The sequence below is a fragment of the Salmo salar genome, chromosome 12, assembly GCF_965601325.2.
Source record: "Salmo salar chromosome 12, fSalSal1, whole genome shotgun sequence".
Lineage (NCBI taxonomy): Eukaryota > Metazoa > Chordata > Actinopteri > Salmoniformes > Salmonidae > Salmo > Salmo salar.
In genome coordinates this window covers 46,580,260-46,604,135 of record NC_138302.1, presented here as the reverse complement: position 1 = coordinate 46,604,135, position 23,876 = coordinate 46,580,260, and the positions used below count along the sequence as shown (strand labels likewise).

At 41.5% G+C, this 23,876-nt stretch overlaps 1 protein-coding gene across 1 annotated transcript in view; it reads right to left on the bottom strand.

Moving 5' to 3' along the window:
- The window catches only part of LOC106565306 (cadherin-22-like), a 138,792-nt gene that overhangs the window by 66,351 nt on the left and 48,565 nt on the right, over positions 1-23,876 (bottom strand). The window contains exons 3-7 of the mRNA XM_045691397.2: positions 19,429-19,548; positions 14,401-14,568; positions 10,621-10,808; positions 4,336-4,592; positions 490-626 (exon numbers count right to left, since the gene is read on the bottom strand). Coding sequence (XP_045547353.1) covers positions 490-626; positions 4,336-4,592; positions 10,621-10,808; positions 14,401-14,568; positions 19,429-19,548 — 870 coding nt within the window. The remainder of the gene's footprint in view (positions 1-489; positions 627-4,335; positions 4,593-10,620; positions 10,809-14,400; positions 14,569-19,428; positions 19,549-23,876) is intronic.

Below are 23,876 nucleotides of genomic sequence, written 5' to 3'. Positions count from 1 at the left end.
CTTTTTACTGCTCTAATTACATTGGACACCAGTTTATAATAGCAATAAGGCACCTCGGGGCTTTGTGGTATATGCACAATATACCACGGCTAAGTGCTGTATCCAGGCACTCCGCAACAAGAACAGCCCTTAGCCGTAGTATATTGGCCATATACCACACCCCATCGGACCTTATTGCTTAAATATACCACAGGTATATGATAAATTACTTGTTTATTGTTCTAATTATGTTGGTAAGTTTATAATAGCAATAAGGCACCTCAAGGGTTTGTGCTATATGGCCAATAATGCCACGACTAAGTGTTGTATCCAGGCACTTCGTGTTGCGTCTTTCCTAAGAACAGCCCTTAGCCGTGTTATATTGGCCATATATTTATATCCCCACACTTCCTTAGGCTTTATTACTTAGTTATATAAGGCTTATAATATGTTATGTATTTCTATGCATACCATGCAATACAACATTATTTATAGTACTGTAGCATTTACCTGCTTCCACTGCCATCACAGTAATGTTGTGCCAGCCAGCCGTCTCTCGGTCCAGAATATTGCCCAGCGTGATGGCACCCGACACTGGATCAATGTGGAAGATTTGCTCCTGGTCCGTACTCCGGTCAATAGAGTACCTGGTAGGGAGAGTGAGAAAAAAGGGGAGTACATAATTGAATGGGGAGTCCATCTGCAAGACTTTTTCAGTGGCGCCCTAACACTGTGGCCCATGGGGATATTGCCAGTTGCATTTGACATCAGGCTATGGCTTCACATTAGCATTTTCAAGTAAGAAACTGTGAGCCAGATTTGAAAAAACTATGAAAATAATGATGCATTTAGCCACTGTGCTTGTTTCCCTACTGCACCTTTGTCCCCAAACATGTCTGCGGTTTCAGCCCTTGCTGGAGAAAAAACATTATAATTAATATTTAATGCTGCACTCCAATGAAACCAAAATACATTTGTACATCCTTGTGGTTGGCTACTCAAGGACCATTCAGGAGAGTACAGAGCCAACAAAATATGATAAGTAGTTTCTCTTCTTTTTCAGCAGGCTTGTATGCCCATCGGGACTTTAATTAAATATTATGAGGATCATCAGTTTCTTTTTCTACCTTTTCCACAAAAAGCTCATCAAAGGGATTAGTCGAGTCTTTGTACATGCCATATAAGATTGCCAAAAGGGCTACAGTGAGATGAGCTTCTTATAGTCTAGGTTTGGAGAGCTGCATCCACAATTATTCTAGTCATATTACATTAGTCTGCCTGTTCTACATTTTACATTTTAGTCATTTAGCAGATGCTCTTATCCAGAGCGACTTACAGTTACTGCATTCATATTAAGATAGCTAAGTGGGACAACTACATATCACAGGCATAGAAAGTACATTTTTCCTCAATAAAGTAGCTATCGGGGGGGGGGGATCAAGTACATCTGCTGGTTCAGGTTTTTATTTTTTATTTTAGAGATGAGGAGGAGGATTATTTAAGATACTATTTGAAGAGGTAGGGTTTCAGATGTTTTCGGAATATGGGCAGGACTCTGCTGTCCTAGCTTCAGGGGGAAGCTGGTTCCACCATTGGTTGCCAGAACAGAGAAGAGCTTAGACTGAGCTGAGCGGGCGCTGCCCTCCCGTAGGGGTTTTGATGGCCAAGAGACCTGAGGTGGCAGAACGGAGTGCTCGGGTTGGAATTCCGTAGGTTCTGAATTTGAATCATAACTGCAATGTTTATACCAAACATACTATATTAATAAAAGGTATTACTAAACTTGCAATGCTATCATTAAAATATGTTTCATTTATGCAAGAATTGGGGACAAACTGTGACACCTACACAATAATGATGTAAATTACATACAATTATATTTTGGCATTCGAAAGTGATATTGTAGGCGTTGAGGCGAAATTATGTAGATGTTACCAATGCATTCTGTAGCAATTGCAATTGTCAGCACTCTAATATATTAATGGAGAAGTACACAGTTCCAGAAAACTGGAAAGCACTAATAAGATACTGTATGCCACTAAATTGTTTTGACATCACAACTACCTATACACTTCAGTTTCAAGCTTGGTCAGCTTTTGTGTCCAGATGCTATATTCATTCTTCTGGGCCTCTTAGCCCCTTGGTACAGCTAGTGCCAGCCAGTGGCCACCAATTCCCAGTTGGTGCAGGGTGGCAGGGGTGTGGGAGAGTGATGGCCCCTGGGCACCGGGCAACTGGGTTAGTTCCATCCAATAGAGATGATTAAAGTGGTACAGATGGGCATGGCACCGCGCCAACACTCAGGCGGCGGCACTGCCATTGTGTTGTACTTTGTTACACCTGGAGCACTTTCAGTTCAGCCTCATGCATTTTTAATACAGGTAATTTGAACAGCCTGTGTGTGTCGGTGTACGTGAAGCTCTGTTCATCACACTCGACTAGCCTGTTTTATTCTTCCACCAAAGACCTAAGAGGCTCTGGCACAAAATAATATAATTTTGCTCATAAATAGGGATCTGATCGAACTCAAAGCCGTGTGAGATATTGATGAACCCTCTAGCACGGTCATCAGTCAATGCGGTAGCCTTCGGTAATAAAATGGATGAATCAATGTATTCATGATATATATTGTTGTTATGAAGTAGTGTCTTCCCATAGTGCATTTATTACCATTGTTTGATTGAAATGTCAGTCCCAAAGTCCATGTACGCTCCATGACAAACTGGGATGGTTGTTTCTATCGGGGCTCATCTCAATGTGTGTTTGTTGATATAAGATGACATTTACATCAGCAGTGTTAGTGAATATCTTATAATTACTTGTTTATAAATGCAGTCCTACAAATGCAGTTATGTAGTTCTTATTTGGGTTCTTATTTGTCTTTATTTTTACATGAAATTGCACAAATAAAGAAGTGTCATTTGTAGCTACAGTATAAACAAGTTTCTATTTGTTGAAAGTTCTACTTCTTTACTAGTGAACCATACATTATACTAATACAGTCTTAGAAAAAAAGGTGCTCCCGAGTGGTGCAGCTGTCTAAGGTACTGCATCTAGGTGTCACTACAGACCCTGGTTCGATCCCGGACTGTATCACAACCGGTCGTGATCGGGAGCCCCATATGGCGGCGCATAATTGGCCCAGCGTTGTCCGGGTTAGGGGAGAGAATTTGGCCGGGGTAGGCCGCCGTTGTAAAATAAGAATTTGTTCTTAACTGACTTGCCTAGTTAAATAAAATAAAACATCTAGAACCTAAAATGGTTCTTTGGCTGTTCCCATAGGAGAACCCTTTGAAGAACCCTTTTTGGTTCCAGGTAAGAACCCTTTTGTTTCAGGTAGAACCCTTTAGGGTTCCATGTAGGACCCTTTCCACAGAGGGTTCTACATGGAATCCAAAAGGGTTCTACCTGAAACCCAAAAGGGTTTTACATGGAACCAAAAAGGGTTCTCCTATGGGGGACAGCAGAATAATCTTTTTGGATCCCTTTTTTCTAAGAGTGTAGGCCAATCTCTATGACTTCTTATAGGCAATGTTCCCTCTAAACTGTGTGCGCGCATGGCAGCTCCCCCAGGACTGCCACACAGAATAAATACCCGCCCGAGCAGAGATGCACAAGATTGAACTTCACTCAACTTTACGAGTTTCGCCCCGTTAGTTTACACTATCAATGTTTCTCTCTACTGGAATTGTGATCGAATCATCCTAATATTAGCTCCTTTCAATGCAACATACCAAAACTAATCTAACTATGCAATATTTATTTGTCTGTGATTTTGTTTTAGGCAGAGCACATTTTGTGAGTAGATATGTTTGTTTTGAGATCAAATATTGAGTTATTAGCCCAGTTAGATCAGTTCTGGTCAGCAATAGGCGAGTGATGGCTTCCTACAGGAGAACAAAATGTGTACATTTCTACCCATCTTTGAAGATGGGGTCAGGTAAAGAAATGTTTGTCTTAAAGGGGCAGTGTTGTATTTTGAGACTGGCTTGAATAAGCGAAGAAGCCAATAGGCAGAGGGTTGCAAAGCCTCCATGCTTGTCTGATTCGCTGTACTAATAATGGTATGGGAATAATAATGCATTTTATTTTGTAAAATGGTTTCTTGCATCATACAACATCATTAAAAACCATGTTAGTAAGTAGGTGACTAAAAACATTGAACACCACACATGGCTGCTACTGTAAGATGTATCACAGAATAGCTATTTTCAAGTGAAAATGTTATGGGATGCAATTTCTCAATTTTTGATGGTAGGCCACCCTGACAGGCTTACTGTACATTATGATCAAATAGCCACAGTAGCCTACTTGGACACTGGGAAACGCTGTCACAGTAGGATCCATGATCCATACCTGACAGGTGCGTTCTCCATGTCCGGGTCCTTGGCAGTCACAGTGCCCACCAGCGCCCCTAGCCTAGCATCCTCCTGGACCTCCAAGATGGTTCCCTCAGCAGGGTGGAAGACCGGCGGCTCATCAATGTCGTTTACACTAACCCGCACGATGGTCTGGTCCCGAAAAGAACCCAGCTCCGAAAAGCGGGGGTCTACGTGCTTGTTGACAGCCTCCACCACCACGTTGTGTGTGCGCTTGCTCTCAAAGTCCAATGCCTTAACAGAGCACAAACAGAGAGGAGCTAAAGCAGTGACATGTCACAAAGGGTGCCTACGTGTAAGCTGAACAGGTATAAGCACTCCTTCATACCTAAACAGCAATAAGTGCATCTGAGCTGTGGTAGTATGCCACTGACAGAATGTGTAAGGGCAGTTTACAGTATATTACACACTGGGTGTACAAAACATTAAGAACACCTTCCAAATATAGAGTTTCAACCCCCCCACCAAGAACAAACTAAATTTGTCGGGGCATGGACTCTCCAAGGTGTTGAAAGCATTCCACAGGGATGCTGGTCCATGTTGACTACAATGCTTCCAACACCATTGGGTGGTGGAACCTTCTTGATACACACAGGAAACTGTAGAGCGTGAAAAACCCAGCAGCGTTTGAAGTTCTTGACACAAACAGGTGCGCTTGGCAAATACTAACATACCCAGTTCAAACGCACTTAATAAATATTTTGTCTTGCCCATTCACCCTCTGAATGGCACACATACACAATCCATGTCTCAATTGTCTCAAGGCTTAAAAGTCCTTCTTTAACCTGTCTCCTCCCCTTCATCTACACTGATTGAAGTGGATTTAACAAGTAACATCAATAAGGCATCACAGCTTTCACCTGGATTCACCTGGTCAGTTTATGTCATGGAAAGAACAGGTGTTCTTTATGTTTGGTACACTCAGCGTATACAGTGCATTCGGAAAGTATTCAGACCCCTTGACTTTTTCCACGTTTTGTTACGTTACATCCTTATTCAAAAATGTATGGAATTGTATTTTTAATGACGAAACAATAATAATGACGAAACAAAAACAGGTTTTTAGAAATGTTTGCAAATGTATTAATATCACATTTGCATAAGTATTCAGACCCTTTACTCAGTACTTTGTTGAAGCTCCTTTGGCAGCGATTACAGCCTTGAGTCTTCTTGGGTATGACGCTACAAGCTTGAAACACCTGTATTTGGGGAGTTTCTCCCATTCTTCTCTGCAGATCCTCTCAAGCTCTGTCAAGTTGGATGGGGAGCATCGCTGCACAGCTACTTTCAGGTCTCTCCAGAGATGTTCGATCGGGTTCAAGTCCGGACTCTAGCTGGGCCACTCAAGGACATTCAGAGACTTGTCCCGAAGCAACTCCTGCGCTGTCTTGGCTGTGTGCTTAGGGTCGTTGTCCTGTTGGAAGGTGAACTTTCACCCCAGTCTGAGGTCCTGAGCGCTCTGAAGCAGGTTTTCATCAAGGATCTCTCTGTACTTTGGTCTATTCATCTTTCCTTAGATCCTGACTAGTCTCCCAATCCCTGGCACAGAAAAACATCCCCACAGCATGCTGCTGCCATCACCATGCTTCACTGTAGGGATGGTGCCAGGTTTCCTCCAGACGTGAGACTTGGCATTCAGGCCAAAGAGTTGAATCTTGGTTTCCTCAGACCAGAGAATTACTGAGGAGTGGCTTCCGTCTGGCCACTCTACTACAATGGCCTGATTGGTGGAGCGCTGCAGAGTTGGTAGTCCTTCTGAAAGGTTCTCTCATCTCCACAGAGGAACTGTCTGGTCACTTGGTCACCTCCCTGACCAAGGCCCTCCCCCGATTGCTCAGTTTGGCCGAACGGCCAGCTCTAGGAAGAGTCTAGGTGGTTCCAAGCATCTTCCATTTAAGAAGGATGGAGGCCACTGTGTTCTTGGGGACCTTCAATGCTGCAGACATTTTTTGGTACCCTTCCCAAGATCTGTGCCTCGACACAATCCTGTCTGTGAGCTCTGCGGACAATTCCTTCGACCTCATGCTTTTACTCTGACATGCACTGTCAACTGTGGGACCTTATGTAGACAGGTGTGTGCCTTTCCAAATCATGTCCAATCAATTGAATTTACCACAGGTGGACTCCAATCAAGTTGTAGAAACATGTCAAGTATGATCAATGGAAACCGGATGCACCCGAGCTAAATTTTGAGTATCACAGCAAAGGGTCTGAACACTTATGTAAATATTTCTAAAAACATGTTTTCGCTTTGTTATTTTGGGGTATTTTGTTTAGATTGATGAGGAAGTTGTTTTATTTAATCCATTTCAGAATAAGGCTATAAAGTAACAAAATGTGGAAAAAGGGAAGAGGTCTGATGTGTATGTATGTGTATGTATGAGACATGTACAATGTCTATGACATGAGCAACGTGCAATGCATGTATTATGTTGAGGTTGTAATGCTCATTGATTATTTTGTGTACAGCAGCACTGTGTGTCTAAGACCATGATCCCCTCAGGGACATTAAAGTTAATAATATTTTATTCCATCATGCTGAGCTGTACAGTGGCTTGCGAAAGTATTCACCCCCCCTTGGTATTTTTCCTATTTTGTTGCCTTACAACCTGGAATTAAAATTGATTTTTGGGAGGTTTCCATCATTTGATTTACACAACATGCCTACCACTTTGAAGATGCAAAATATTTTTTCTTGTGAAACAAACAAGAAATAAGACAAAAAAACAGAAAACTTGAGCGTTCATAACCATTCACCCCCCCAAAGTCAATACTTTGTAGAGCCACATTTTGCAGCAATTACAGCTGCAAGTCTCTTGGAGTATGTCTCCATAAGCTTGGCACATCTAGCCACTGGGATTTTTTCCCATTCTTCAAGGAAAAACTGCTCCAGCTCCTTCAAGTTGGATGGGTTCCGCTGGTGTACAGCAATCTTTAACCTGTTATGGCTAGGGGGCAGTATTTTCACGGCTGGATAAAAAACGTACCCAATTTAATCTGGTTACTACTCCTGCCCAGTAACTAGAATATGCATATAATTATTGGCTTTGGATAGAAAACACTCCAAAGTTTCTAAAACTGTTTGAATGGTGTCTGTGAGTATAACAGAACTCAAATGGCAGGTCAAAACCTGAGAGATTCCTTTACAGGAAGTGGCCTGTCTGACCATTTCTTGAACTTCTTTGCCATCTCTATCTTTTACAAAGGATCTCTGCTCTAACGTGACACTTCCTACGTCTTCCATGGGCGCTCAGAGCCCGGGAAAAACCTGAATGTCGTCATCCCAGCCCCAGGCTGAAACACATTATCGCCTTTCTCAAGTGGCCGATCAAGGGACTGTGGGCTTAGGCGCGTGCCCTGGCCGCCCCCGTCTTTGTGATTTTTCCTCTGTTTGCCGAAAAGGAGATTCCCGGTCGGAATATTATCGCTTTTTTACGAGATAAATTGCATAAAAATTGATTTTAAACAGCGGTAGACATGCTTCGAAGTACGGTAATGGAATATTTAGACATTTTTTGTCACGAATTGCGCCATGCGCACGACCCTGATTTACCATTTCGGATAGTGTCTGGGACGCACGAACAAAACGCCGCTATTCGGATATAACGATGGATTATTTTGGACCAAACCAACATTTGTTATTGAAGTAGCAGTCCTGGGAGTGCATTCTGATGAAGACAACAAAAGGTAATCAAACTTTTATAATAGTAAATCTGATTTTGGTGAAGGCTAAACTTGCCGGGTGTCTAAATAGCTAGCCCGTGATGGCTGGGCTATGTACTTAGAATATTGCAAAATGTGCTTTCACCAAAAAGCTATTTTAAAATCGGACATATCGAGTGCATAGAGGAGTTCTGTATCTATAATTCTTAAAATAATTGTTATGCTTTTTGTGAAAGTTTATCGTGAGTAATTTAGTAAGTTGTTAGTAAATTCCCCTCTATGCACTCGATATGTCCGATTTTAAAATAGCTTTTTGGTGAAAGCACATTTTGCAATATTCTAAGTACATAGCCCAGGCATCACGGGCTAGCTATTTAGACACCCGGCAAGTTTAGCACTCACCAATATCAGCTTTACTATTATAAAAGTTTCATTACCTTTTGTTGTCTTCGTCAGAATGCACTCCCAGGACTGCTACTTCAATAACAAATGTTGGTTTGGTCCAAAATAATCCATCATTATATCCGAATAGCGGCGTTTTGTTCGTGCGTCCCAGACACTATCTGAAATGGTCAATCAGGGTCACGCGCGTGGCGCAATTCGTGACAAAAAAAATCGAAATATTCCATTACCGTACTTCGAAGCATGTCAACCGCTGTTTAAAATCCATTTTTATGCCATTTTTCTCGTAAAAAAGCGATAATATTCCGACCGGGAATCTCCTTTTAGCTAAACAGAGGAAAGAAAACAAAGCATTCGGTCGACGCGGGCACGCGCCTGAGTCTCACAGTACTGTAACCAGCCACTACCCAAACACGCTACTTTGTTTCAGCCAGAGCCTGCAAAGCCACGATTCAGCTTTTTACCGCCTTCTGAGACCCTATGGCAGCCGTAGGAAGTGTCACGGGACAGCTAAGATCCTCACTCTTCAATAAACAGAGACAAGAAGAACGACACCTTGTCAGACAGGCCACTTCCTGCCTGAAACCTTGTCAGGTTTTTGCCTGCCAAATGAGTTCTGTTATACTCACAGACACCATTCAAACAGTTTTAGAAACTTTAGGGTGTTTTCTATCCATATGTAATAAGTATATGCATATTCTAGTTACTGGGTAGGAGTGGTAACCAGATTAAATCGGGCACGTTTTTTATCCAGCCGTGAAAATACTGCCCCCTAGCCATAACAGGTTAAAGCTTGGGAAATCTTTTTGTATCCAAATCCGGCTTTAAACTTCTCCACAACAGTATCTCGGACCTGCCTGGTGTGTTCCTTGTTCTTCATGATGCTCTCTGCGCTTTAAACGGACCTCTGAGACTATCACAGAGCAGGTGCATTTATACGGAGACTTGATTACACACAGGTGGATTGTATTTATCATCATTAGTCATTTAGGTCAACATTGGATCATTCAGAGATCCTCACTGAACTTCTGGAGAGAGTTTGCTGCACTGAAAGTAAAGGGGCTGAATAATTTTGCACGGCCAATTTTTCAGTTTTTTATTTGTTAAAAAAGTTTGAAATATCCAATAAATTTCATTCCACTTCATAATTGTGTCCCACTTGTTGTTGATTCTTCACAAAAAAATTACAGTTTTATATCTTTATGTTTGAAGCCTGAAATGTGGCAAAAGGTCGAAAAGTTCAAGGGGGCCGAATACTTTCGCAAGGCACTGTATACTGAGATCATGTGACAGATCATTTGATACTTAGATTTCATACAGGTGGACTTTATTTAACTAATTATGTGACTTCTGAAGGTAATTGGTTGCACCAGATCTTCTTTAGGGGCTTCACTGCAAAGGGGGTGAATACATACGCACCACTTTTCCGTTTTGGATTTTTTTAGCATTTTTTTTAAACATGTCATTTTTTTCATTTCACTTCACCAATTTGGACTATTTTGTGTATGTCCATTACATGAAATCCAAATAAAAATTGATTTAAATTACAGGTTTTAAAGCAACGAAATAGGAAAAACGCCAAGGGGGGTGAATACTTTTGCAAGGCACTGTAGTTTGCCAGGTGAATGGTTGTCAAATGTCTCTGGTATATGAAATCTTTACCTTCCAAGCAATCAGTTAAGATTAATGACAATATATGACAATGTTCTGATGTGAAAGAATGTAATGATTTCCTTCCCACACAGTCAATTAACAGATTAGTTCAACTTAATTAAGATTAGATAGAATCAAGACAATCAGGAATTAGAAGGATCATTCTGCAATTAACACTTATAATTGCTGTGACGATAGACTGAACTTCTATATGCTTTACAAAATGTAACACAGAAATATCACATTACTGGCACATTCTTTGTTACAGAAAGTAGAACATTTTGTACTGTAAGCTTTTGCTTCATGTAGGCACAGATCTTAGATAACTTTTTAGGGGCAACTTTATCCTACTCTAAACTTGTGTAGAAGTTACCCGTAGACACAGATCTAGGATCAGCACAAAACTGATATTAGATCATTGTTTAGGGGCAACTTTATCCTACTCTAACCTTGTGTAGAAGTTACCCGTAGACATAGATCTAGGATCAATCCTTATCAAATCCTAACTATAACCATTAGGTGGTAAAACTTATTTTACTCCCACCTTTTTGATGGTGATGATGGCCTCTTGCGTGTCACTGTCGGTGGTGACCTTGAAGAGTTCCCCGCCCTCCTCATCTTTGATCAGGTAGCTCATGTCTGTGTTCTCCCCCATGTCTGCGTCCGTGGCGATCACCCTACCCACCGGCGTCCCCACGGCTGCCCCCTCAGACATCGAAAACTGGTACATCTCTGAAGAAGAGGAGTGGGGAGGTGGAGGGGGAAATTTGTGTAAGAAGAGGAGAGAAGGTGGAGGAGGGTGAAGATTAGGGGAAGCATGAGGGGGAAAAGGATGAGGAGAAGGAGGAAGACGAGGAGGAAGAAGATAATATTTGGGAGGGAGAGTAAGAGGAAGAAGAGATGTAGATGATGAAGACGGTTGGTAGGAGAAAGAAAGACAAATGCCTTCAATACATAAGCCCAGAATTTACTCTATGTATGAGCACTTCCATAATCAGCAAAAAGAGAATTCACCCAGGATCTTTATTATGTAGAGACAACAACCTAGTGACTCATGCGTCCATCCACCCCCAGTGTTTGACCTATAATCCCATTGGTACTCAATTGCTATATCTTTAACCAAAGCCTAAAGGAATCTTTGTCCCCACAGGTGTGAAGGAAGCTAAAGTAACTCCACTGCCTAAAAATAGTAAAGCACCCTTTGCTGGCTCTAACTGCCACCAAATCAGTTTCCTGCCTGTTCTTAGTGAACTAATGGAGAAGATTGTGTTTGACCAAATAGAATGCTATTTTTCTGAGAACAAGTTAAAGTAGGGATAGGCGTCCCGTCAACGGGGCAGTTGTAAATCATGCAGCGCCGTGTGTCAGGATCGCAGATTTTAGAGAAACAACAAATGTTGGTACATATAAGTGTCTTATATTGGCTGAAAGCTTAAATTCTTGTGAATATAACTTGCACTGTCCAATTTACGGTAGCTATTACTGCGAAAAAAGTCCATGCTATTGATTGAGGAGAGCTCCTAACACTTTTTTCACCGTGATAGGTTTCATAATTTCACCTCTGAAGGTGAAATGTGTACTTACATTCTGAAATATTGCTCTCAATTATCATCCCAAGGGTCCCAGAGATAACATGAAGTGTCGTTTTGTTAGATAGAATCCTTTTTCATATCCTAAAAAGGTCCATAGTGCATGCACGATCGATTTTGTATTTACACTCATTCAATTTGCAAAGAAAGGAATCTGTGAAAATCTAACCCTAAACGTTGTTTCAACCAGTTAAATTATGTTCGTATTTATTCCGCAGAGATCCTAGAATGTAACCAGACTTCACTATATCATTAGGAGTGTAGTATATCTTATAGGACACCAAATTTGGTCAGAGAGCGATGCCTTCATGGCATGCCAATGACACGGGCGGTCTTCACTTGATTGACTGTAACTTTGTAAAATAAGCACCAATTGGGGTCAAACAAAGTTATCTAGATAGCCAATGAGCTGGGCTTTACGGGAGTATGCGGAAATCCCGTATCTGTCGCACAATTCTGCTTCTAAACTTGTGCGACAGCAAGCCTTTTACTTTTGGACAAAAATTGCAAGAATATGGAGAGTTATGAAGTTATGAAAACTGGGTGTTTTGCAAATGCTGAACTTACAATATGGCTACTAATACTGGAAAAGCTAAATCAAAGTCCAAGTATAGAGATTTGACGATATTCTTGCAGAAAATGTTTATGTAAATGCGACCTTCACGATTTACCCAAATGTACCTGGGTGACTTCACACTAAATGTCATGTTGCTTGCTCATACTTCAAGTTATCAGTCTGAAACGTTGCACATACAATGCTGCCCTCTTGTGGACACCCTTGGAATTACAACCAGATGTGGGACATTTTACATTTTAGTCATTTAGCAGACGCTCTTATCCAGAACGACTTACATTTCATTTTATACATTTTTTTTTTGTTGTACTGGCCCCCCCGTGGGAATCGAACCCACAACCCTGGCGTTGCACACACCATGCTGGCGTTGCAAACACCATTCTCTACCAACTGAGCCACAGGGAAGACCAGGGACCTTTCTGTTGCATTTCAAAGATGGTGGAAGAATTTTTATGTTTTTTTAAACGGTTGTTTTTTTCTTTGTATTTTCTTCTACAAGATCTATTGTGTTATTTTCTCCTACATTCCTTTCACATTTCCACAAACTTTAAAGTGTTTCCTTTCAAATGGTGCCAAGAATATGCATATCCTTGCGTCAGGGCCTTTTTGTCATTGAATTGTAATCATAAAACCTTAAATCTTTGGAATTGAATTGGAATTCAATATTTGTACATTTCCCAGTTAATGTAATTAATGCACTTTGTAAAGGATTTGTTTTAAATCATTTCAAATTGTATTTCTATATGTTCAGTATAGCTAGGCTGTCTGAACAGTGACATAATCTGCCTGAAAACATGAGGGAATTGAATTAAAATTGGATTTGTGGAATTGTTGGTATAATATTGAATTGGGAGTATGCATAGACAATAAGCAGTGAGTAGCAGCAGTATAAAAACAAAGGTGGGTGGGGTCAATGTAAATAGTTTGGTGGCCATATTATTATTATTGTATTATTATTATTATTATTTGACCCTGCTGGTCATCTATGAACATTTGAACATCTTGGCCATGTTCTGTTAAAATCTCCACCCGGCACAGCCAGAAGAGGACTGGCCACCCCTCATAGCCTGGTTCCTCTCTAGGTTTCTTCCTAGGTTCTGGCCTTTCTAGGGAGTTTTTCCTAGCCACCGTGCTTCTACACCTGCATTGCTTGCTGTTTGGGGTTTTAGGCTGGGTTTCTGTACAGGACTTTGAGCTATCAGCTGATGTGAGAAGGGCTTTATAAATAAATTTGATTTGATTAACAGACCATGTGCTGGTATTGTGCATGTGGTTTACAATATAACTACACTTTTAGTTCCACTAAGACGTCAAGTATACACTAGAAAAGGTTCTTAACGTTTCTGAATCATGTACTAGTGTCATTGGTAGGATTTTGTTTCACCAGGAAATACATGTTGAAGACATCCTCATCCTTTTACTGAGGACCAATGTGAAATGTACAATACATATTTATATGTCCATTGTGAAATGGAATTTGTCTATTTTTTGCTGTTGTATAGTACTGCTTTGGTTCAAGTTTGTTCACTTGAGTTTCATTTATATAAGACACTGAGAAGTAAAAAAGTAAAGTTTCAGAATTCTAAATTGCAGGAAAATGTTGCAGCCTTTTTATTTTCACAAGGCCCTGTTTAAATTCTTTAGACAGACATCCTTCCTTCGTTGTTTCCATAAGCTTAGCAGATATCTATAAGTGATTGGATAAGCTTAAGCAAGGTCAGCAACCTATTAATTTCACCAGTTCAGATCTGTTAGTACTTCAAGAAAGGTATGAAGGAAGGATGCATTTCTGAAGTATTCAAACAGGACCCTGTATATTGAGAACCGGGATCCATTACGGCCTTTGACCTTTCTCCAGCTAATACATTACGAATGTCAACAGCCTAAATCCATACCACTGGAATAAAAAAAAATGTTAATCAGCTCCATTGATTCTGTGTCTTATCATATGCAGACATATGGAAACTCCCAAAACCACTTTCATCAGTTAATTGCCTAGCACTTCTAAGCCAAGTGTTAGACCTGTGGATAAATATAAGTGAAATTATTTTCTCCAAGCGCTTCTGGACACTCCATGTAGACTGATACTTATATTACTGATGGGTGTAAGTGCACTGCAAGCATATATCTCGTCCCGCCTCTTAATAAGAGAGTGACTCACTCTGCGGAAAGCGTGGTGGGTTGTCATTAACATCTGTGATAACTATAGTCACTGTGGTGGAGCCGGAGAGACCGCCCATTTGGCCTGCCATATCGGTTGCCTTGACGACCAGCTCGTAGCGATCCTGCTTCTCCCGGTCCAGATCTGCCACGGCCGTCCGAATCAGTCCTGATATGAGAGAAAGAGAGAGGGGGAGAAATATGGAGGGAGAGAGAGACGCCGAAAGGGAAAGGTCACGTTAGCGCTTAGCTCTCATATGTGATAGCCTGCTAAATCTTCTCTAGTCGCGAATATCAACTTCAGTTAAGCACTCTATTAGAGGCACAAGTGCGGCACATTCCATTTCACCCTCTCAGCTCGTCTTGATAGAGTAGATTGTGTCACATCTGTGCCTCCATGCTTATATCATTACGGCTGAGCTGTATTAAAATGAATAATATATAGGGGCCAGAATGAAGGCACACACCACTGAAGAATGTTCGGCGAAAAAGCCAGTGCTCGTCTTTCACTGGCAGTCGAGGAGGAGTGTATTTAAGATAGAAAACCAAAACAATCTTATGACTTCTCTTCATGTGATTTGAGTGAGCATTTTGTGAAGTTCTGAAACTTTAACAATGCCATAAATGTACACTACCGTTCAAAAGTTTGGGGTCACTTTAGAAATGTCCTTGTTTTTGAAAGAAAAGCACGTTTTTTGTCCATTAAAATAACATCAAATTGTTCAGAAATACAGTGTAGACATTGTTAATGTTGTAAATGACTATTGTAGCTGGAAACAGCAAATATTTTATGGAATATCTACATAGGCATAGAGAGGCCCATTATCAGCAGCTATCACTCCTGTGTTCCAATGACACGTTGTGTTATCTAATCCAAGTTTATCATTTTAAAGGCTAATTGATCATTAGAAAACCCTTTTGCAATTATGTTAGCACAGCTGAAAACTGTTGTCCTGATTAAAGAAGCAATAAAACTGGCCTTTAGACTAGTTGAGTATCTGGAGCATCAGCATTTGTGGGTTCGATTACAGACTCAAAATGTTCAGAAACAAAGAACTTTCTTCTGAAACTCGATAAGTCTATTCTTGTTCTGAAAAAGGAAGGCTATTCCATGCAAGAAATTGCCAATAAACTGAAAATCTCATACAACGCTGGGTACTACTCCCTTTACAGAACAGCGCAAACTGGTTCTAACCAGAATAAAAAGAGGAGTGGGAGGCCCCGTTGCACAACTGAGCAAGAGGGACAAGTACATTAGAATGTCTAGTTTGAGAAACAGACGCCTCACAAGTCCTCAACTGGCAGCTTCATTAAATAGTACCCGCAAAACACCAGTCTCAATGTCAACAGCGATGAGGTGACTCTGGGAGTTGCACAGAAAAAGCCATATCTCAGACTGGCCAATGAAAAGAAAAGATGAAGATGGGCAAACGAACACAGACACTGGACAGAGGATCTCTGCCTAGAAGGCCAGCATCCCGGAGTCGCCTCTTCACTGTTGATGTACTGCTTTTCTTTAAAAAACTGACATTTCTACGTGACCCCAAACTTTTGAAAGATAGTATATTTACCACCTTACCCCAAACATGACCTTTCTAGGTATGTTTCTCCAAGAACCTGGCAAAAAAATTGCGTGGCAATATACTACGGGCAGTATAAACCCGGAACTCAATTGGAATTGTTAACATCCTCAGAGTATTTCAAAACAGAAAAATGAAATTCTAAATCAGGGAAGGTTGTGAATTTCTCCTCCTTTCAGTGCGATTTCCATCTGTATATATTTTCATACCGATCCCAGACTCACTGAACGAGATGATAATGTAAAGAGTCAACTCTCTGGTCAAATAGTGGGAGCTGTGTGCTGCTGACTAATGCAATTATATTCCCTGGTGGGATATCTGCATCAAATTCCATTGTTGCATTGCCCGAGTTGATGGCATCTCTCCCAGTGCCTTGCATTGTGCTTGTCTGCTAGACACACAACTTAGAGATTCCACTCACATTCAACATCAAGTAGCTGCAGGCAATGTTTGTATGTCAGCATACAGTACATAGTCAAATTCAGTTGCGGGATATAGAGGCACATAATACTGCTTTCAAGAACCAAGGGCATGGGAGACAGAAATTCAGCTTTTTGCATCAGCTCTTTCTTAATAAGATCTCATTCAACTCAATCAAATGTTTCTTGACTGCTAATGTTTGTAACATGCTTGAAATTTCATTCCTAAAAAATATTGCACATCAGTTGTCAATGACTGAGCCCTGTGTGTTTGACTGTTAGTCGCTCTGTCTGCAAAATTACCAAAATGTAAATGTATTTTTATGACAGGGTAGTGAGAGCAGAGCTCCAAGAAGTTGTTATGTCTCTAGAAATGTATGGAATATAATTAAGTAGAATCCTTAGGCTTTCATCCTGAGAAGTAACTCAAACTTGAACTTCAATACCAAATACCATAATGAAGTTAAAATGCATTCAAATGACATACCATTCCTTAAAAAAATCCCTCAGATGTAGGTCATTGTTCATGGATCCAGAAAGATGATTAAGGATTAACACTTTTGAGTGACCGCGACAAAATTTATGAGGTGAAATTCTCAGCTGTTCTGTTCTCTGACCTCTTTTACCTGCACCTACACTACATGACCAAAAGTATGTGGACACCTGCTCATCGAACATCTCATTCCAAAGTCATGGTCCCCCATTTGCTGCTATAACAGCCTCCACTCTTCTGGGCAGTCTTTCCACTAGATGTTGGAATATTACTGCGGGAACTTGCTTCCATGCAGTCACAATTAGTAAGGTTGTGCACTGAGGTTGGGCGAATAGGCCTGGCTTGCAGTCGGCGTTCCAATTCATCCCAAAGGTGTTTGATAGGGTTGAGGTCAGGGCTCTGTCCAGGCCATTCAAGTTCTTCCACACCAATCTTGACAAACCATTTCTGTATGGACCTCGCTTTGTGCACAGTGGCATTGTCATGCGGAAACAGGAAAGGGCCTTCCCCAAACTGTTGCCACAAAGTTGGAAGCCCAGAATCATATAGAATGTCACTGTATGCTGTAGCGTTAATATTTCCCTCCACCGGAACTAAAGGGCCTAGCCCGAACCATGAAAAACAGCCCCAGATCATTATTCCTCCTCCACCAAATAGTTGGCACTATGCATTCTGGCAGGCAGTATTCTCCTGGCATCTGCCAAAACCAGATTCGTCCTTAGGACTGCCAGATGGTGAAGCGTTCATCACTCCAGATAACTAATTTCCACTGCTCCAGAGTCCAATGGCTGCGAGCTTTACACCACTCCAGCCGACTCTTGGCATTGCGCACGTTGATCTTAGGCTTGTGTTGGGCTGCTCGGCCATGGAAACCATGGACATTTCATGAAGCTTCCGAAGAACAGCTATTGTGCTGACGTTGCTTCCAGAGGCAGTTTGGAACTCGGTAGTGAGTGTTGCAACCGAGGAAAGACGATATTTAGGCACTTTGCATTTCAGCACTCGGCTGTCCTGTTCAGTGAGCTTGTGTGGCCTACCACTTCGCGACTGAGCTGTTATCGCTCCTAGATGTTTCCACTTCACAATAACAGCACTTACAGTTGACCGGGGCAGCTCTAACAGGGCATATATTTTAACTGACTTGTTGGAAAGGTGGCATCCTATGACGGTGCCACGTTGAAAGTCACTGAGCTCTTCAGTAAGGCCATTCTACTGTCAATGTTTGTCTATGGAGATTGCATGGCGGTGCGCTTGATTTTATACAACTATCAGCAACAGGTGTGGCTGAAATAGCCGAATCCACTAATTTCAAGGGGTGTCCACTTACTTACAAATACACAGTGTATTTTAACTGATTGTGCATAAAAATGATGGATGGGGGGGAGATGATCTATGAGTCTCCAGGCCAACGCCGCTGAGGCAGGGCCATTCATCATCTAGGCACAACCGAATCAAAGTGGCGAGACCAAAAAAGGAATCATTAAAAGTTTAGTGGAAGGGTACATTTGCAGACCACACAAACCTTGGAAAATGCCTGAGAGACTACAGTTCATGCCCATGTACCTCAGACAAAGAGGGAATTCACCCAAATGTGCTGGCTGGGAGATACAAACAGAGTTATCTCAACAGACTGTAATATAACACTTCAGAGATGTAATGATAACTATTTCATTTCAATACGTATTCTTAGATTTTGAGAAATATAAGTACACGATATGAGGTATGAGACAAGAAATACATAAACTCACTGTTTGCTGATACATTATTATTTCCTTGGATAAAGTATCCAGGACCTCTATACCAGGTGGTGTCAGAGGAAGGCCCTAAAAATTGTCAAAGACTCCAGCCACCCAAGTCATAGACTGTTCTCTCTGCTACCGCACAACAAGCGGTACCGGAGCGCCAAGTCTGGGACCAAAAGGCTCCTTAACAGCTTCTACCCCCAAGCCATAAGACTGCCGAATAGTTACTGTAATCAAATGGCAACCCGGACTATTTGCATTGACCCCCTTATTTAATTATTATTTATTCTCTCTTGCACAGGCTGGATGTACACTCACTGGACTCTAACCTCACACATACTACACTGACACTCCAACACACACACACACACACACACACACACACACACACACACACACACACACACACACACACACACACACACACACACACACACACACCACACACAAATTCACATTCCTTCACACTCTTCACATACGCTGCTGCTACTCTTTGTTTATTATCTATGCATAGTCACTTTACCCCTACCAGAATGTATATATTACCTCAATTACCTCGACTAACCCATGTACATGGACTCGGTACCGGTACCCCTTATATATAGCCTTGTTATTGTTATTTATTGTGTTAATATTTTTCCTTTAGTTTATTGAGCACATTTTTCTTACTTACTTTTAAAAAATCTGCGTTGTTGGTTAAAGGCTCGTAAGTAAGCATTTCACGGTAAGGTCTACACCTGTTGTCACAAATACAATTTCATTTGTAATACTACAAGTCTGTGAGTCTGCCCTTACCCGTCTGTCTGTCCACTGTGAAGAACCTCTCTCCGTCCAGCACGCTGTACACAACCCTGGCACTGCTCCCGTATGTAGGATCATCTGCATCCGACGCAGTGACCTTCATCACCGATGTTCCTGCAGGAGAATTACATGTCAGAACAGCACAATAACACAAGGCTTCAGGACATCCAGGTGAGCCCTCCACTCATACAAACAGATAGTGAATCAGTGAGGAAGAGGAACCATGAGACAGAGAGAGAGGGGAGGCTGGAAAGGCTGCGGAGCCATTTCAGTGCCCTACAATATGTTTGTTCCTCAAAATAATATATGTGTTATTTCAGGACACCTCCCCATCGTGACCAAGTGTTCTCGCCTTCATAGGACAACAAGCTGTGTTTTTCGAGATGAAAGAGAACATTAAGACATTTAACAACTCTATCTTCAAAGACTGATGAAAGAACGTGATAAATCGAACAAACATTTAACAGTGATTACAACCACATATGAACATGAATAGTTTCCATGATGACTTTAAAATTGTGATTTATTGGGGAACACAGTTGTTTCATTGAAGCATAATTCTCGCTCTGTTCCAAGTCAAGTGTGTGTGTAGCCACAGGCCTCTGGCACTACAATGCAAAGGCCATATTTACATTTAGTCACACATTTTAGCCAAAGCAAAGCCTTGAGCCCATAAAGCTTAATGGGCCTGAGTCCTGTGGGGAAAGGAAGCTAAACTTGCCTTTTAGCTTGTTAGCCATTTCTCTGTGGAGAAACACCTTGAATGGGGTGACTGGGTTTGTAGCAGCAATGGCCCCTCAAGGAAAGAGAGTCGGCCTCCATCCCAGGCCAAGATATAGGTAATTAATGACAGCTGGTGTTGTCCACAAAAGGTCACAGCTGTAGCGTTTCCCAGAGCCCTGTCATGCTACTTACTGTCCAGCCGCATAATGGCCGTATGATAATGATGCTAATTAGCAGGATGTGTCAGCGCTCTGTTTGTTTCCTGTCATGGTGGTGTAAGGAAAAGGACAGTGGATTATCATTAAAAGCCACCCAGCCATTACCACAGGCGCCTTAGATCAGTATCTGTAGCCGCCTTTTTGGTTTCTCCCTAATTTTCTTTCGCTAGCAGGGCCGCAACGTTTCTCCAAGGTGGCTTGCGCCAGCTATTAGCAAAGCTAGCTAAAGTAAATGTTCTCTGCAATGGTACGGAACTAAAGCCTGGGAATTCTGTGATGTGCTTGAACTTTAAGCTAGCGTCCTATTATTGCACTCCTAAATCCTTGTGATCAGTGTAGCTCTTTAAGTTGAACCTAATTCCCGCTTAGAGTTCATATTTCAACTCCCTTCGGATTATTCAATGGCTGGATCTATTGATGCTGTTCGAATGAGGTCTTTAAGCGTGTACTGTGTTGTATGCTACCATCATTATCACTGCTACGAACCGTCTTGATCTCCTTACAGCGAAACATAATGTAAGCTCGGGAGATCAGGATGGTTGGTACGGGGCTAAAAGTAGATACCCTGCCTATCCTCAAATATCAGGTTTTCTGTCATTGTCTGGCTGATATAAATTTGAAACTGTCCTTATCGCCTTAGAAACAGAAGGCATTATAGCAGATATCTTTTTTGCATTGCTGGAAATAGGGGGGTTGTCCATTTTTGCATACCTGGTTATGCGCTGGTAAAGCAGAGCAGCCATTCCCTTTCATGGGATTACTTTCTTATCTTAATTTTCCCCAGGTAATAATCAGCGTGACGCTCAGCTGTTTCGGGGCTGCCTGGGTGCGAGGCGGCTGGAAGAACTATATAAATGCAAATGCTACGTTATTGTGTATATATTAAAAAAGGTGAAGTAGGAGTAAGTCTGCAGCAGCTAGAGTCGTTACTAATGCCTTGGCTGGCCTCAGCTCTCACAAGCAGAAGCAGCTAAGGCATTAGTTATCGGCTGTGGTGTTTGTCTGTCTTAAGCAGATTCCACTTTGTGACAGCCTCAAGGGAATTTCAATAAAAGTTATTGACTAACCCAATAGCAAACAACAAAATGTTACAGTAATGAGAAAAGTATTTTAATGAAGAAAGCGCCCTTTATTCATTATCTAAAGATTCGTTTTGCTCGCTCTCTAAATAGAAGCGGATGAGTAAATTGCTTTGAGATGAGACGGAATGTAGTGGAGTAATTCTATATATTTTTTTAACAGTGTAATGGAAGATATACCATAAGTGCACATATTTTTTTTTAACAAGCATGTTTACCTGTTTGCATGTGGATCTTTCTTGCATTCAGCCACGCTTCACATTAAATGTTTTCAATCTCTGGAAACTGTAGGTTTGGAAAGACCTGCTATTAGCGTGTCCTGGCCATTAATGTTGCATATACTATGGAACCTCACATCACTGCTCCACCAGAATGAAAGGCATTCTGAAAGCTATGTCTGCATACCAAATTGCACCCTATTCCCTAGATCGTGCACTCCTTTTGACCAGGCCCAATAGGGCTCTGGTCAAAAGTAGTCCAAATAGTGCACTATGTAGGGAATAGGGTGCCATTTGGGATGCAAAGCTATGTAATATCCATGTACCAGTATCGCACATACATCACTATTCATGCACAGCAATGGCATTGATGTTACATCAGCTAGCAGATATGGAGTGCATATCCCTGCCAATTTCATACTGAAGACACACAACTCGGAGGTAGATGCAGTTTAGTCTTTGAATGGGAAAGAGACAATGTTTCTCTGAGGAAATGTATCAGGAAACAGTTCCTGCCACTTTGCGAAGATCTAAGAATTGTGTTGTCACAATGGCAATATGAACATAATTTCTTTGAAACGTATCGTTCTGACCATGGTTGAATCAATCAAATCAATTGTATCTTATAAAGCCATTTATACATCAGCAGTTGTCACAAAGTACTGTATCTGGCCTCATCTCCATTGCTTCTTAGTTGTCTAATGTGGACATGAACGGAGGAGTCTGGCATACCATTACCCATCACCAATCTAACTACTTTACACCCTTCTCAGTTTAAACAGTTGAGGAAAATCAGTAGTGACTGGCTGTGTCATAAAATATACATTAAAGGGTGCTTAATTTCTGTCGTACAAACACCCCCGCCTAAATGTCACCTCTCAGCGTTCAAGATGTCTGTCTCTCAGTGGAAAAAGCGTGGAGTGGTGAACTGGATATTTCACAGATGCTCTGCAATGGCGTCCAATAAGCACACTGGACAACAATGCAAAATGTGGCGCTTTCGGTTGCTTATAACCTAGTAATAGCATATTAGTTACTAAGTAATACAGTGTTCATAACAAAAATAAGGTCATAACCCGTGTCAGGGTTTTAAAACGTCTAATAGTTCAGTGTGTGGAGTGGAGTGTGTCTGAGTAATTGTACCCTTAGTGATATACTGTACTGGGGATGAAAATACATAGGCTGTTGAGGAAGATACGTGCGAAAATGAAAGATCTAATAAGAGGGTTTTGGTGTGATATATTTATTTTTCACACCTACTGGCAAGATTTATGCATAGGTCGGTTTTAATGGCACAAACACAGTCTGTTCAAACGGCTTCCCACAGCATTCTGCACTCATGGGGAGATGGTTCAATTACCGTGTGGGGAACTGGAGGAGAATGCCATGTGTGAGACACTAGACTGACAGCTATTTAAGGGGCAGCCTCGTAAAAGAGATTTGTGCCCATCTCCGGCACGGCGGTGATGGCTGCACGGTGGCTAACGCGGCACCCTCCCCTAGTTCGGCCCACCCTAATCTGCAGGACCAAGTGCTCCCCTCCCGTATTATGGATAATTTAGTAAAGCCATAAAAGCCTAGGTGTTTTCACATGAAAAGTTATTTCTCCACTACTTTCAGTTGTGATTCATTCCTCAGCAATCTGCATAAAAGGTGAGGAAGAAAAAAAAATTGGAGGGAAAAAAATTACTGTCATAAAAGTCAATGGCCTGCTTACTGAGGTCCCTATGAGGATTTAGTGATAATATTTCCCATCTGCCGTGACAGAAAAATAAATCTAGCCTTTATTAGCCTGTACCTTGGTTCTTTTATTAGATTGTGTCATTATTTGTTTAGTAGACAGTATTGTGGAGCCGTGACCTTCGGTTGGCTCCTGTGAACCACATCTACTGTTCAGTCTGAAAGTAATCGATTTAATGCTTACAGTGCAGAGTAGGCACTAGCGCGGCCAGGGGACCTAGGAACATAGCGAAAATGATGCTGAATAATGCAATAGGCAATACGAACATAATCTCTTTGAAACAATAAACTGTACTGGAATTACAAACCTGTGTGTGTAATGAAATGTATCAGTTGAATATTCTTTACTGCACATCCAAAAGACTGCCACTACTAACATGTCTGGGTCATTTTACTCAAGGAATGAAAAATATCCCTTGAAAGCATCTCTGCCTGCTCTACATTTGTCCATCCAGCTCTCCCAC